General features: G+C 47.5%; 1 protein-coding gene across 1 annotated transcript in view; it reads right to left on the reverse strand.

Moving 5' to 3' along the window:
- Positions 1 to 11852: 11852 nt before the first annotated feature.
- Positions 11853 to 17680, reverse strand: part of wdr18 (WD repeat domain 18) — a 37957-nt gene continuing 32129 nt past the window's right edge. Inside the window, 2 exon segments of the mRNA XM_074627942.1 lie at positions 11853 to 12087; positions 13237 to 13305. Coding sequence (XP_074484043.1) covers positions 11959 to 12087; positions 13237 to 13305 — 198 coding nt within the window. The 3' untranslated portion in view covers positions 11853 to 11958.

Consider the following 17680-nt stretch of genomic DNA (forward strand, 5'->3'; position numbering starts at 1 on the left):
TACTACAGTAGTATTTGACAGCAGTATCGTGGAGTACTAAAGTAGTATTTGACAGCAGTATCATGGAGTACTAAAGTAGTATTTGACAGCAGTATCGTGGAGTACTAAAGTAGTATTTGACAGCAGTATCATGGAGTACTACAGTAGTATTTGACAGCAGTATCGTGGAGTACTAAAGTAGTATTTGACAGCAGTATCATGGAGTGCTAAAGTAGTATTTGACAGCAGTATCATGGAGTACTACAGTAGTATTTGACAGCAGTATCGTGGAGTACTACAGTAGTATTTGACAGCAGTATCGTGGAGTACTACAGTAGTATTTGACAGCAGTATCGTGGAGTACTAAAGTAGTATTTGACAGCAGTATCATGGAGTACTACAGTAGTATTTGACAGCAGTATCGTGGAGTACTACAGTAGTATTTGACAGCAGTATCGTGGAGTACTACAGTAGTATTTGACAGCAGTATCGTGGAGTACTAAAGTAGTCTTTGACAGCAGTATCATGGAGTACTACAGTAGTATTTGACAGCAGTATCGTGGAGTACTACAGTAGTATTTGACAGCAGTATCGTGGAGTACTACAGTAGTATTTGACAGCAGTATCGTGGAGTACTAAAGTAGTATTTGACAGCAGTATCGTGGAGTACTACAGTAGTATTTCACAGCAGTATCGTGGAGTACTAAAGTAGTATTTGACAGCAGTATCATGGAGTACTACAGTAGTATTTGACAGCAGAGTGATTTGAATGTTCGGAGGGTTTTTGGGGAGAATCCAGCTCAGATTTCCTCCGTGAGGTTTTAATTCGTCATCGTCAGAAACATCAGAGCTGAGAGCTGTTACATAACACGCACGCACGCACGCACGCACGCACGCACGCACGCACGCACGCACGCACGCACACACACACACACACACACACACACACACACACACACACAGTAAGTATTACTGTATAAATCTAATATCTCAGAGAAACGGAACAACTGACATCAACATTGATTAGAAAAACAATCATCCAAACTGAGAGGAAGGACAGGTAACCTCAAATCAAGCAATCTGATTGGTTCATAGCCGTGATGTAACACCCACATACCGTTGCTATGACGTATAAATCCTTCAGTATCACTCTGTTAGAATATGGTGTTGCCGTGGTTGCTTAGCAACAGGGTCACAGTGGGGAACAGGTTTCAGATACAAAGTCCCAAATTCCCTCCGATGAATCTCCACCTTACGGTGGTGGGGGGGTCCGTGGGCCCAGGCATTGTACTTGGTACCAGAACACCCTAGGCGGTGTACTTGGTACCAGAACACCCTAGGCGGTGTACTTGGTACCAGAACACCCTAGGCGGTGTACTTGGTACCAGAACATCCTAGGCGGTGTACTTGGTACCAGAACATCGTAGGCCATGTACTTGGTACCAGAACACCCTAGGCGGTGTACTTGGTACCAGAACATCCTAGGCGGTGTACTTGGTACCAGAACACCCTAGGCGGTGTACTTGGTACCAGAACACCCTAGGCGGTGTACTTGGTACCAGAACACCCTAGGCGGTGTACTTGGTACCAGAACACCCTAGGCGGTGTACTTGGTACCAGAACACCCTAGGCGGTGTACTTGGTACCAGAACATCCTAGGCGGTGTACTTGGTACCAGAACACCCTAGACGTTGTACTTGGTACCAGAACACCCTAGGCGTTGTACTTGGTACCAGAACACCCTAGGAGGTGTACTTGGTACCAGAACACCCTAGGCGGTGTACTTGGTACCAGAACACCCTAGGCGGTGTACTTGGTACCAGAACATCCTAGGCGGTGTACTTGGTACCAGAACACCCTAGACGTTGTACTTGGTACCAGAACACCCTAGGCGTTGTACTTGGTACCAGAACACCCTAGGAGGTGTACTTGGTACCAGAACACCCTAGACGTTGTACTTGGTACCAGAACACCCTAGGTGTTGTACTTGGTACCAGAACACCCTAGGAGGTGTACTTGGTACCAGAACACCCTAGACGTTGTACTTGGTACCAGAACACCCTAGGAGGTGTACTTGGTACCAGAACACCCTAGGCGGTGTACTTGGTACCAGAACATCGTAGGCCATGTACTTGGTACCAGAACACCCTAGGCGGTGTACTTGGTACCAGAACATCCTAGGCGGTGTACTTGGTACCAGAACACCCTAGGCGGTGTACTTGGTACCAGAACATCCTAGGCGGTGTACTTGGTACCAGAACACCCTAGACGTTGTACTTGGTACCAGAACACCCTAGGCGTTGTACTTGGTACCAGAACACCCTAGGAGGTGTACTTGGTACCAGAACACCCTAGGCGGTGTACTTGGTACCAGAACATCCTAGGCGGTGTACTTGGTACCAGAACACCCTAGACGTTGTACTTGGTACCAGAACACCCTAGGCGTTGTACTTGGTACCAGAACACCCTAGGAGGTGTACTTGGTACCAGAACACCCTAGACGTTGTACTTGGTACCAGAACACCTTAGGTGTTGTACTTGGTACCAGAACACCCTAGGAGGTGTACTTGGTACCAGAACACCCTAGACGTTGTACTTGGTACCAGAACACCCTAGGAGGTGTACTTGGTACCAGAACACCCTAGGCGGTGTACTTGGTACCAGAACACCCTAGGCGTTGTACTTGGTACCAGAACACCCTAGGAGGTGTACTTGGTACCTAGAACACCCTGTCCACGATGTCTTCAACTCATCACACATCCCGGTGGAGGCTGGGGAATCAGAGTGGACCATGTTCAAAGCCTCCATCGTGGAAGTGGCTGCTAGGAGTTGTGGTCAGAAGGTTGTCGGTGCCTGTCGTGGCAGCAACCTAAGAAGCAGCTGGTGGACACCAGCGGTGAAGGAGGTCGTCAAGCTGAAGAAGGAGGCCTTGCAGGCTTTGTTGGCCCGGGGGTCTCCGGAAACAGCTGAAAGGTACTGGTTGGCTAGAAGAGCTGCAGCTGCTTTCTGTTGGCCTCAAGGAAGTTTTGGCATTAGACGACTCAGAAAGGGAAAGCAGGGCTTGACTCAGGCTGTGTTCAGCAGGGGAGGAGAACTGTGGACCCGGACTGGAGATATCGTCGAGCGGTGGAAAGAGCACTTTGAGGAACTCCTGAACCCGACCAACATGTCCTCCGTAGAGGAGGCAGAGTTTGAAGACTCGGGGGAAAGCTTGTCCATATCGTTGGCAGAGGTCTTTGAGGTAGTCAAAAAGCTCCTCAGTGGCTGAGATTCACCCTGAGATGCTGAAGTCTCTGGACATTGTTGGACATTGTTGGACATTCTTGGCTGACACGCCTCTTCAGTGTCGCGTGGAGGTCGGGGACAGTACCTGTGGAACGGCAGACCCGGGTGGTGGTTCCCATTTTTAAAAGGGGGACCGGAGGGTGTGCTCCAACTATCGGGGTATCACACTGCTCAGCCTCCCCGGGAAGGTTTATTCTGGGTGTTGTAAAAGAGACTCCGACCGATAGAACCTCAGATCCAGGAGGAACAATGTGCACTCCGATGGACCAGTGGACCAGCTGTTAAACCTTGCGGGGCTGTTGGAGGGGTCATGGGAGTTTGCCCATGCAGTCTACATGTGTTTTGTGGACTTAGAGAAGGCTTACAACCGTGTCCCCCGGGAGTCCTGTGGGGGGGTACTGTGTGAATATGGGGTACCGGCTCATTTGTTATGAGCCATCCAGTCCTGTATAACCAAAGTGAGAGCTGCGTCCGTATACTGGATCTCAAGGCCCAGCCGGGGGGAGGAGAGAGTCCGGTTCGAGGCCTCAGAACTGCGTCTCGGCTCTTTGTAGATGATGTTGGCTTCATCAGACCGTGACCTCATATATTTATAATATAATATAACATATAGCATAATTATAATACACAATGGTTCTATAAGGAAGATTCTTTGATTATCTATAGACTCATTACCCAGCAGCCCCGTCACTGAGGACATGAAGACCTTCACATTACCCAGCAGCCCCCTCACTGAGGACATGAAGACCTTCACATTACCCAGCAGCCCCCTCACTGAGGACATGAAGACCATCACATTACCCAGCAGCCCCGTCACTGAGGACATGAAGACCTTCACATTACCCAGCAGCCCCGTCACTGAGAACATGAAGACCTTCACAAACTGAAGCAACGAGCTGCAGGTGGAGAATCTGTCCAATAATCAATGATGTGTTCATTTGGTTGAATATTAGTTAATGATTAGAAGCCTCTGATTGTCTCGTCATGTCTTCACGTGTTATATATTTTATATATTTTACGGTTGTATAAACCGGCTTCTATCTTTATTGGTTCGTCTTATTTAAAATCTTCCTCTGCGTCATTTCCAGTCTTTGTTTAGTAGCTTATCCCACATGCATGATGTCAAACTCAAAGATTTTCGGATTCAGTTTCAGGCTGACTGAACGGTTACCATGGAGACTGACTGAATGGTAACCATGGAGACGACCCGTTAGTTGTTCAGATCTGATGCTGCGTTCACGTCATATCGTTCAGGACGTACTTACGAGCAGCCAAGTAGGGAGAACTGTTCAGGTCCGTTTCCCACTGAGTCTATGGGGATGGCGAACCCTAACCCCTAACCCACTAACCCTCAACCCTTAACCCCTAACCCCTAACCCTAACCCTAAACCCCTAACCCCTAACCCTTAACCCCTAACCCTTAACCCTAACCCTTAACCCCTAACCCCCTAACCCTAAACCCCTAACCCCTAACCCCTAACCCTTAACCCCTAACCCTTAACCCTAACCCTAAACCCCTAACCCCTAACCCTAACCCTTAACCCCTAACCCCTAACCCTTAACCCCTAACCCTAACCCTTAACCCCTAACCCTTAACCCTTAACCCCTAACCCTTAACCCCTAACCCTAAACCCCTAACCCCTAACCCTAACCCTTAACCCCTAACCCCTAACCCCTAACCTTAACCCTAACCCTTAACCCCTAACCCTTAAACCCTGACCCCTAACCCTAACCCTTAACTCTAACCCCCACGTCCAAACTCCGCAGCTTTGGGGACAGAGCATTCTCCAGGGCAGCTCCCAAGCTCTGGAACTCACTCCCCAATCTCATCAGAGACTCTGATTCCCTCACCACATTCCAGTCCCGCCTCAAAACACATCTCTTCTCATCTGCTTACCCGTAGCCCCCTCCTTCCCCTCCCCATCAGTCCGTGTGTATGTATGTGATTGTGCCTGTGTATGTCGCTTCTTGTCGTTCGTCTCCTGTCTGTCTGTCTCACACCGTTTTCCCCCCCGACTATGTTAAAGCGTCTTTGAGAATATTATAAAGCGCTATATAAATCTAATATTATTATATTATTAACCCCTAATCCCTAACCCTAACCCTTAACCCATAATCCTAACACCTAACCCCTAACCCTTAACCCCTAACCTAACCCAAACCTAACCCGAACCCATAACACTAACTCTTAACCCCTGACCCTTAACCCCTAACCCTTAACCCCTAACCCCTAACCCCTAACCCTTAACCCTTAACCCCTAACCCTTAACCCCTAACCCTTAACCCTTAACCCCTAACCCTAACCCTTAACCCCTAACCCTAACCCAACCCGAACCCATAACCTTAACCCCTAACCCTAACCCAACCCTAACCCTAACCCCTAACCCCAACCCCTAACCCTAACCCCTAACCCTAACCCCTAACCCGAAACCTAACCCCTGACCCCGAACCCTTAACTCTTAGCCCCTAACCCGTAACCCCTAACCCTAACCCTAACCCCTAACCCTAACCCCTAACCCTAACCCTAACCCCTATACGTCATGTTGAGAGGTGGGTTAGGGTTAGGTCGTGGTCTTGTGTAGGCCACTAGGTGTCACTGTTGCTCTGTCTACTCCGCTGTTTGTCCTTTGCAGGACACCGTAGGTCTGCAATTTTGTTCCATGTTTTTCAAACTTTATTTTGCACCGCCCATTTAAGGTAAGCAGAATAAACGGCAGCCGGACGTAACAGTTAATATCCCCTCTCAATACATTATATAACACACCAATAATACATGAGTCTCCAAGATCTCAAGAGTTCTCAGGAGAGACCTCCAGAGAGATATCAAGAGATCTCAAGAGAGTTCTCAGGAGAGACCTCCAGAGAGATATCAAGAGAGATCTCAAGAGAGTTCTCAAGAGAGTTCTCCAGAGAGATCTCCAGAGAGACCTCCAGAGAGATCTCCAGAGAGATCTCCAGAGATCTCCAGAGAGTTCTCAAGAGAGTTCTCAGGAGAGACCTCCAGAGAGATATCAAGAGAGATCTCAAGAGAGTTCTCCAGAGAGATCTCCAGAGAGATCTCCAGAGAGTTCACAAGAGAGACCTCCAGAGAGATCTCCAGAGAGTTCTCCAGAGAGATCTCCAGAGAGTTCTCCAGAGAGACCTCCAGAGAGATATCAAGAGAGATCTCCAGAGAGACCTCCAGAGAGATCTCAGGAGAGATCTCCAGAGAGATCTCCAGAGATCTCAAGAGAGTTCTCAGGAGAGACCTCCAGAGAGATATCAAGAGAGATCTCAAGAGAGTTCTCCAGAGAGATCTCCAGAGAGACCTCCAGAGAGATATCAAGAGAGATCTCCAGAGAGATCTCCAGAGAGTTCTCTAGAGAGACCTCCAGAGAGATATCAAGAGAGATCTCCAGAGAGACCTCCAGAGAGATCTCAGGAGAGATCTCCAGAGAGATCTCCAGAGATCTCAAGAGAGTTCTCAAGAGAGTTCTCAGGAGAGACCTCCAGAGATATCAAGAGAGATCTCAAGAGAGTTCTCCAGAGAGATCTCAAGAGAGATCTCCAGAGAGTTCACAAGAGAGACCTCCAGAGAGATCTCCAGAGAGTTCTCCAGAGAGACCTCAAGAGAGATATCAAGAGAGATCTCAAGAGAGTTCTCCAGAGAGATCTCAAGAGAGATCTCCAGAGAGATCTCAAGAGAGATCTCCAGAGAGATATCAAGAGAGATCTCAAGAGAGTTCTCCAGAGAGTTCTCCAGAGAGATCTCCAGAGAGACCTCCAGAGAGATCTCAGGAGAGATCTCCAGAGAGATATCAAGAGAGATCTCAAGAGACTTCTCCAGAGAGATCTCCAGAGAGATCTCCAGAGAGACCTCCAGAGAGATCTCAGGAGAGATCTCCAGAGAGATATCAAGAGAGATCTCAAGAGACTTCTCCAGAGAGATCTCCAGAGAGACCTCCAGAGAGATCTCAGGAGAGATCTCCAGAGAGACCTCCAGAGAGTTCTCCAGAGAGATCTCCAGAGAGTTCGCACTCGACGCTGCATTTCATCAGAAATACACCCGGACAGACAGACAGGGACTCCTTCCATTTCAGTTTGATTGTTATTAATCTTATTATTGATCAGTGGACAGTTAATATTCTCATTATTAAAGGGACATTCTGTCTGCGTAACATCCTGATGATCTGAAGGTCAAACTGAACTAATTATGACAAAATAATAATATTTAAATGTTTCACTCGAACTTAAAGACAAAATGATGAATATTTATACCAACATGACATTTATCACCAACATCACATTTAAAATGTCACATTTACATGATTTAATTATTATGTCATCGTAAAGAGGGGCGCAGGTTCAAACCCGGCCTGGGGTCCTTAGTGTGGGTTTACTCCGGTTCTCAGGTGTCCTCCCACAGTCTAAAGACATGCAGGTTAGTGTGGGTTTACTCCGGTTCTCAGGTGTCCTCCCACAGTCTAAAGACATGCAGGCTAACGTGGCTTTACTCCGGTTCTCAGATGTCCTCCCACAGTCTAAAGACATGCAGGCTAATGTGGGTTTACTCCGGGTTCTCAGGTGTCCTCCCACAGTCTAAAGACATGCAGGCTAATGTGGGTTTACTCCGGTTCTCAGGTGTCCTCCCACAGTCTAAAGACATGCAGGTTAGTGTGGGTTTACTCCGGTTCTCAGGTGTCCTCCCACAGTCTAAAGACATGCAGGCTAACGTGGGTTTACTCTGGGTTCTCAGGTGTCCTCCCACAGTCTAAAGACATGCAGGCTAACGTGGCTTTACTCCGGTTCTCAGGTGTTCTCCCACAGTCCAAAGACATGCAGGTTAGTGTGGGTTTACTCCGGTTCTCAGGTGTCCTCCCAAAGTCTAAAGACATGCAGGTTAGTGTGGGTTTACTCTGGTTCTCCGGTTTCCTCCCACAGTCTAAAGACATGCAGGTTAGTGTGGGTTTACTCCGGTTCTCAGGTTTCCTCCCACAGTCTAAAGACATGCAGGTTAGTGTCGGTTTACTCCGGTCCTCAGGTTACCTCCCACAGTCCAAAGACATGCAGGTTAGTGTGGATTTATTCCGGTTCTCAGGTGTCCTCCCACAGTCTAAAGACATGCAGGTTAGTGTGGGTTTACTCCGGTTCTCAGGTGTCCTCCCAAAGTCTAAAGACATGCAGGTTAGTGTGGGTTTACTCTGGTTCTCCGGTTTCCTCCCACAGTCTAAAGACATGCAGGTTAGTGTGGGTTTACTCCGGTTCTCAGGTTTCCTCCCACAGTCTAAAGACATGCAGGTTAGTGTCGGTTTACTCCGGTCCTCAGGTTACCTCCCACAGTCCAAAGACATGCAGGTTAGTGTGGGTTTATTCCGGTTCTCAGGTGTCCTCCCACAGTCTAAAGACATGCAGGTTAGTGTGGGTTTACTCCGGTTCTCAGGTGTCCTCCCACAGTCTAAAGACATGCAGGTTAGTGTGGGTTTACTCCGGTTCTCAGGTGTCCTCCCACAGTCTAAAGACATGCAGGCTAACGTGGCTTTACTCCGGTTCTCAGGTGTTCTCCCACAGTCCAAAGACATGCAGGTTAGTGTGGGTTTACTCCGGTTCTCAGGTGTCCTCCCAAAGTCTAAAGACATGCAGGTTAGTGTGGGTTTACTCTGGTTCTCCGGTTTCCTCCCACAGTCTAAAGACATGCAGGTTAGTGTGGGTTTACTCCGGTTCTCAGGTTTCCTCCCACAGTCTAAAGACATGCAGGTTAGTGTCGGTTTACTCCGGTCCTCAGGTTACCTCCCACAGTCCAAAGACATGCAGGTTAGTGTGGGTTTATTCCGGTTCTCAGGTGTCCTCCCACAGTCTAAAGACATGCAGGTTAGTGTGGGTTTACTCCGGTTCTCAGGTGTCCTCCCACAGTCTAAAGACATGCAGGTTAGTGTGGGTTTACTCTGGTTCTCCGGTTTCCTCCCACAGTCTAAAGACATGCAGGTTAGTGTGGGTTTACTCCGGTTCTCAGGTTTCCTCCCACAGTCTAAAGACATGCAGGTTAGTGTCGGTTTACTCCGGTCCTCAGGTTACCTCCCACAGTCCAAAGACATGCAGGTTAGTGTGGGTTTATTCCGGTTCTCAGGTGTCCTCCCACAGTCTAAAGACATGCAGGTTAGTGTGGGTTTACTCCGGTTCTCAGGTGTCCTCCCACAGTCTAAAGACATGCAGGTTAGTGTGGGTTTACTCCGGTTCTCAGGTGTCCTCCCACAGTCTAAAGACATGCAGGCTAACGTGGCTTTACTCCGGTTCTCAGGTGTTCTCCCACAGTCCAAAGACATGCAGGTTAGTGTGGGTTTACTCTGGTTCTCAGGTGTCCTCCCACAGTCTAAAGACATGCAGGTTAGTGTGGGTTTACTCCGGGTTCTCAGGTGTCCTCCCACAGTCAAAAGACATGCAGGCTAACGTGGGTTTATTCCGGGTTCTCAGGTGTCCTCCCACAGATATATATATATATAGATACATGTATATATAATCTCTGACTTTATTCCCGTTTTTAATATCGGTTGTTTTTATCCTCTAAATCGTTGACTTGGATTACAGTTTATTTGTATTCAGTTGCACATCTGTGCTGTTTGTGTGTCACTGAGCTGCTCTTATGAATAAAGGTTGAATGATTGAAGCGTTTTAGTTTATTAAATGTTAAAAATAACCATTGAAGGAGATTAATCAGTACAAGCATATAAAGAGAATAAAACATGAACATGTTTGAATACATTTAATCTGAAGGTTTCACAGAGAGGTGGGAATATTAAATACATATATTATTTAAATACATTAAACCATCACTTCAATCAGTCGTAATAAAACTGTTCTCATCAGTCAACCTCTAACCTCCGAGAGCTGCAGCACCATCACTGTGTTGAAGAGGCTGGTCTGTTATCCCTTTATAACAGACCGTTGCCATGTATAACAGACCTATGTATAACAGACCAATGTATAACAGACCTATGTATAAGAGACCTATGTATAACAGACCGTTGCTATGTATAACAGACCGTCGCTACGTATAACAGACCTATGTATTACAGACCTATGTATAACAGACCGTCGCTACGTATAACAGACCTATGTATAACAGACCGTCGCTACGTATAACAGACCTATGTATAACAGACCGTCGCTACGTATAACAGACCTATGTATAACAGACCAATGTATAACAGACCTATGTATAACAGACCGTCGCTACGTATAACAGACCTATGTATAACAGACCATCGCTACGTATAACAGACCTATGTATAACAGACCGTCGCTACGTATAACAGACCTATGTATAACAGACCGTCGCTACGTATAACAGACCTATGTATAACAGACCTATGTATAACAGACCAATGTATAACAGACCAATGTATAACAGACCTATGTATAACAGACCGTCGCTACGTATAACAGACCTATGTATAACAGACCAATGTATAACAGACCGTCGCTACGTATAACAGACCTATGTATAACAGACCTATGTACAACAGACCGTCGCTACGTATAACAGACCTATGTATAACAGACCTACGTATAACAGACCTACGTATAACAGACCTACGTATAACAGACCTATGTATAACAGACCTACGTATAACAGACCTACGTATAACAGACATACGTATAACAGACCTACGTATAACAGACCTATGTATAACAGACCGTCGCTACGTATAACAGACCTATGTATAACAGACCTATGTACAACAGACCGTCGCTACGTATAACAGACCTATGTATAACAGACCTACGTATAACAGACCTACATATAACAGACCTATGTATAACAGACCTATGTATAACAGACATACATATAACAGACCTATGTATAACAGACCTACGTATAACAGACCTACGTATAACAGACCTATGTATAACAGACCTACGTATAACAGACCTACGTATAACAGACATACGTATAACAGACCTACGTATAACAGACCTATGTATAACAGACCTATCTATAACAGACCGTCGCTACGTATAACAGACCTATGTATAACAGACCAATGTATAACAGACCTACGTATAACAGACCTATGTATAACAGACATACGTATAACAGACCTACGTATAACAGACCTACGTATAACAGACATACGTATAACAGACCTACGTATAACAGACCTATGTATAACAGACCTATGTATAACAGACCGTCGCTACGTATAACAGACCTATGTATAACAGACCTATGTACAACAGACCGTCGCTACGTATAACAGACCTATGTATAACAGACCTACGTATAACAGACCTACGTATAACAGACCTATGTATAACAGACATACATATAACAGACCTATGTATAACAGACCTACGTATAACAGACCTATGTATAACAGACCTATGTATAACAGACCTACGTATAACAGACCTACGTATAACAGACCTATGTATAACAGACATACGTATAACAGACCTATGTATAACAGACCTACGTATAACAGACCTATGTATAACAGACCTATGTATAACAGACCATAACCCTTAGTTAGCTGTTAGTTGAGACCTCTGAGACCTCTGAGACCTTTGAGCCTTTGAGCCAGGCAGCATCAACAAAGACAGCAGACAGGAAGTTCTACAAAAACAAGACTTTTATTTTGTAACAACAGAAACCACCACAGTGTGTTTAAATGTGTGTATACCTGTGTGTGTGTGTGTGTGTGTACATGTAGTCAGTGTCTATGTGGGTTTGGTGAGCAGCTGGCTCGAGAAGTCGTACAGATCTTTGTTGACTTTCTTCAGAGTCTGAACTTCTTCTTCGAGCTCCGCGACTCGAACCTTCGTGTTCTCACCGTCACCGAACACCGACTGAAACACACACACACACACATTATTAACACACACACACACACATTATTATTAACACACACACACACACTATTATTAACACACACACACACACACACACACACTATTATTAACACACACACACATTATTATTAACACACACACACACACACTATTATTAACACACACACACACACACACACACACACACACACACACACACACACTATTATTAACACACACACACACATTATTATTAACACACACACACACACACACACACTATTATTAACACACACACACACACACACACACACACACACACACACACACACACACACACTATTATTAACACACACACACATTATTATTAACACACACACACACACACTATTATTAACACAGTGGAGCGAGAGGGGATTATCAATATATATATATATATATATTGATAATCAATGCTGATTAAAGCCAGCGGACCTCGTCTCTCGTCTCGTCTCTTCAGGCTCTCTGTGACATTTCTTTATTTTTGTCTCTGACAATTAGTTTGTTTACAGTCTCTGACCTTTGACCTTTGACATCTGACTAACTATCTGAGCTGCCTGCTGAGTCACACGGACGCAGAGAGCCACAGTGCATTGTGGGATTGTTAGCCAACAGTCGAGGCCGTGTTGGACCGATGGATGTATTATAGAACTGGATGACGCCCGTTCAGTCCAATGAGAATTACTCGCCAGCAAAGTTCTCTATCTTCTGGTTCACTTCAAGGCCGATGGAAAGGAGGCTGGGTCAGGCTGGGTCACGCTGGGTCACGCTGGGTCACGCTGGGTCACGCGTCATCACCGCGTCATCACCGCGTCATCACCGCGTCACCACCGCGTCACCACCCCGTCTTCACCCCGTCACCACCGCGTCATCACCGCGTCATGTCTTTGGGGGTTCAACACATGCGCAGTAAAATCTGATCTGCACTCACCGAAATTGATCCAATCGCAACACACGACCGCAGCTTCAGTTACAATGCGCATGCGTTGTACCCCCCCGCCCCCTTCAACTGAAGCGAGGCTGAGCAGCGGCGCCGTATCAGGTCCGATTCTACATCCAGGGTTGGACTCTACACACGAAGTAAACAGGTGACACATTCAGGACACCTGAAGCCCCGCCCCCTCTCACCTTGTCCGTCACAGCATTCATCAAAGAGTTCAGCCTATCAGCTTTCTGCAGGTACGTCTGCTCCTCCCCCTGAGAACACACGAAGAACATTTCAAAATAAAAGAGGTAGCTTGGCAGCTTATTTTTGGCTGACTGGACATGTAGCTAGACCAGTGGTTCCCAGTATCAGCGGGTACTGACCAGTGGTTCCCAGTATCAGCGGGTACTGACCAAAGGTCGTTCATCACTTGTGTTTTGAGAGAGGGACCGCTGGCAAGCTGCTGCCGCGCCTCCTCCGTGATTTGTTTGTTTATTTGATTGTTTTTGCTTCAACTCTTCTGCTGCATAGTGCTTAGACTGTCTGGTTCTTTGCTAAAGTAGTGCAAGAGTTTGGTTGTCCTTGTGTGTTTGGCGCTACTGTGTTTTACTCTACACTCGGTAGCCTGGAGCTAATTTCGCCGGTAAAGGGGCTCACCTGTGTGGGACTGTCGGGTCTCCTCTGTGCTTACTGTGGCTGGATTCCCTGATCTGGCACACGCCTGGTCGGGGCTGTCTGCTGCCTATCCTGCCTGCTTTCCTGGGTTCCAAGTGATCCTGTGGTTCACAGCACAGTGTGGTCTCGCCCACTGGCTAACCAGCTAACCTGCTAACCGGCTGCACGTCCCAGCGCCGTGTTTGGTCTCCTCGCCCGGGTGAAGCCTGCAGCTCTGCGGCTACAGCCAACACACTCAACCGCTCCACCTCTACCTGGCTGGCTTCGTAGCCTCATCATCATCATCATCTGGATTACAAAACTCTTGGATTAGTGTTCTACAACTCTCCACTCCATCATGTTGGGCATCAAACTCCTCATCTGGATCGCTGTGTTTCACCGTCACAAGCGCCACCCTGCCGCTGAAATACTTTGCAACGGAGCTGCTGTCTCTCCGATCCCACTACACGATCCCTCCAGCTCTGCTTCCACATCGGGACATCCTCAAACGACCCAGATACGTGCATCAAGACGGAACTTTCAGTCCACCAAGCACTACTACAACAACAACAACAACAACAACACAAGCATTCCCTCCTTCTGGTCCACTAAGCCCCGCCCCCCTCGCACTGCCACCCGTCCTGTCAATCATAGTGTGTTGTCCCCCCTGCACAAAGCAGCCACCTATGCACCACTTGTCTGTCTAAAACTGGCTCTTTTTAACATTAGATCCCTCACTAGCAAGGGTTTGCTGATTAATTAATTTATTATGGACAACAAACTGGACTTCCTATGCCTCACTGAGACCTGGCAACAGCCAAACGATTTCTCCCAGCTCAATGAAGCTGTCCCACCTGGCTTTAAATATACCAGCAAACCTCGTGCATCAGGGAGGGGGGGCGGTCTCGCGGTACTTTATCGTGACAGCATTAAAATCTGTACAGTCACCGTCCCCCATCATTCCACCTTTGAATGCTTAGCCATACAACTCACAGGCTCCACACCCATCATCATTATCACCATCTACAGACCCCCAAAGCCCTCTGCCCTCTTTCTCACTGAACTGTCAGCATTATTAACCTCAACAACGAGACAGCCTACAGGGAGGAGATCCAACATCTGACACAATGGTGTCCCCATAACAACCTGGATTTAAACACAACAAAAACAAAAGAAATGATAATAGACTTCAGGAGAGCAAGACGGGTGGAGCACTCTGCCCTCTGCGTACGTGGAGAGGAGGTGGAGAGGGTGGACTGCTTCACGTACCTCGGAGTCCACATTTCGTCAGACCTCACCTGGTCCAAAAACATCTCTCATCAGGTGGGGAAGGCCCAGCAGAGACTCTACTTCCTCCGGAAGCTGAAACAGGCTCACCTTCCTCAACACCTGCTGATCAACTTCTATCGGGCAACCATTGAGAGCCTCCTGACCTACTGCTGCACTGTGTGGTTTGCTAGCTGCACAGTGGAGAACAGGAGGGACCTGCAGCGGGTGGTGAGGATGGCAGAAAAGGTGATTGGGACCACATTACCCCCCCTCAGTGACCTATACACTGGTCGGCTCTGTAAGAAAGCCAGCTGTATCTCCAAAGACCCCACCCACCCTGGACATGGACTGTTTGCTCCCCTTCCCTCCGGAAGGAGATACAGGACAATTAAAACACACACCAACAGACTACGAAACAGCTTTTACCCACAGGCTGTCAAGTGTGTAGAACCCCCCCCCCCCCCCAAAGGCTGAGGACACTAGCTGCTGAACCATAATTTGCACTTTATGATGATGATCCACTTATTTATTGTTCTACTTGTGACTGAATGTTTTAATGTTTGTTTTTCACTGCAAAGAGCTGCTAAACTGTTTTTCGTTGTTTTCAATGACAATGACAATAAAGTATCTATCTATCTATCTCTGTGTGTGCCATGTCCCCTACTGTCATCCTTCTAGGTGACTTCAACATCCACATTGACAATTCTTCTGGTTTTACAAATGATTTCACCTCACTCCTTGAATGTCTCCATATCACCCAATATGTCAATTTCCCAACCCATAACAAAGGACACATACTTGATCTAATCTGCTGCACTGGTATCGCCCCTCATAACCTCACTGATGCTGACCTCCCCATCTCTGACCACAAAGTCATCCTGTTTGAAATCTACGCCCCCCTATCCAAAATAAAAGAGCAACGGACCATCTCCTTCAGAAACATCAAGCATATCAACCCCACAGATCTCATCACCCTTATTAACTCCTCCCCCAGTCCTCCCCCATCCGCCTCCCCTGCTGAACTGGTGAATCACTACAACAACTGTCTCTCCTCTTCCCTGGATACCCTGGCTCCCCTGAAAACCCGCACAGTCTCCTTCACCCACACCGCTCCCTGGTACACCGCTGACCTCCGTCATCTCAAAACCACCGGCCGTCAACTTGAGCGGTTATACAAAAAGACTGGACTTTCAGTGCACATCCAACTCTACACAGAACACCTCCACCGTTACAAGAACGCTCTCTCCACCGCCAAATCCTCCTACTACTCCAACCTCATCAGTACCGGTCAAGGTAACACCAGAACCCTCTTCTCAACAGTAAACCACCTTCTTCAGCCACCGAGAACCCTCCCCCAAAATACCTCCACTGATCACTGCACTGCCTTTCTGCAATTCTTTGAAAACAAAATCAACACCATCCACCAACAGCTGGCCTCATCCTGCACCTCCCCATGTAACCCACCCTGGATGTCAACCTCCTGCCAACCACTCATCAGCACCCTCTCTAACTTCACACCCACAACGGAATTAACCATCACTGAGCTCATCCATAAAGCCAAACCCACCACCTGTCAGCTCGATCCCCTCCCCCACAATCCTCGTCAAAGCCTGTCTGCCCTCCATCTCCCCCATGATCACAAGAATCATTAACTCCTCCCTCACCACTGGTACTGTACCCCCCACCCTCAAAACTGCTGCAATTACACCAACCCTCAAAAAACCCGGTGCTGACCCAGCTGATCTGAACAACTACAGGCCCATCTCCAACCTCACCTTCATCTCCAAAACCCTTGAGAGAGTGGTCGCCGCCCAACTTCAGTCCCACCTCGACTCAAACAACCTCCATGAACCCTTCCAATCTGGTTTCCGCCCCAAACACAGTACTGAAACAGCCTTGGTCAAAATCACCAACGACCTCCTCCGTGCAGCTGACTCTGGACTGCTCACCATCCTCATCCTCCTCGACCTCACTGCTGCCTTTGACACCATCTCCCACCCACTACTCATTCTGACTGATATTGTTATCACCGGTGTTGCACTCACATGGTTCTCCTCATACCTTACCGACAGACAACAATTTGTAAAACTGGGCAATCACAGGTCAAGGTGCTCCGCTGTTTCACTGGGTGTCCCCCAGGGGTCAGAATTGGGTCCACTCCTGTTTATCATTTACCTCCTTCCCCTTGGCACTATCCTCCGTCATCATAATGTCCGATTCCACTGTTATGCCGACGACACACAGGTCTACATCTCAACTACACCCACTGCTGCCCTGCCACCCACCTCCCTCACCACCTGCCTTCAACACATCAGGAGCTGGATGAGCAGGAACTTTTTAAAACTCAACAGCAATAAAACCGAGGCCCTGCTCATCGGCTCCAAGAACAACATCTCCAAAACTCAACACACCACTGCTCAAAACATCACCATTGATGGCTTCCCAGTACCGTTCTCCACCCATGTCAAGAGTCTTGGGGTCACCCTGGACAGGACACTCTCTTTTTCATCCCACATAAAAAACGTCACCCGGATTGCCTTCTTCCACCTCCGCAACATCTCTAGACTCCGCCCATCCCTGTCCCACTCCAGCACTGAAATCCTGGTTCACGCTTTTGTTACATCCCGGATCGACTATTGCAACGCTGTCCTCTCTGGCATTCCCATCAAACTACTCAACAGACTCCAAATCATTCAGAACTCTGCCGCCCGGATCATCACCCGC

This window comes from Sebastes fasciatus, assembly GCF_043250625.1.
Source record: "Sebastes fasciatus isolate fSebFas1 chromosome 5 unlocalized genomic scaffold, fSebFas1.pri SUPER_5_unloc_2, whole genome shotgun sequence".
NCBI lineage: Eukaryota > Metazoa > Chordata > Actinopteri > Perciformes > Sebastidae > Sebastes > Sebastes fasciatus.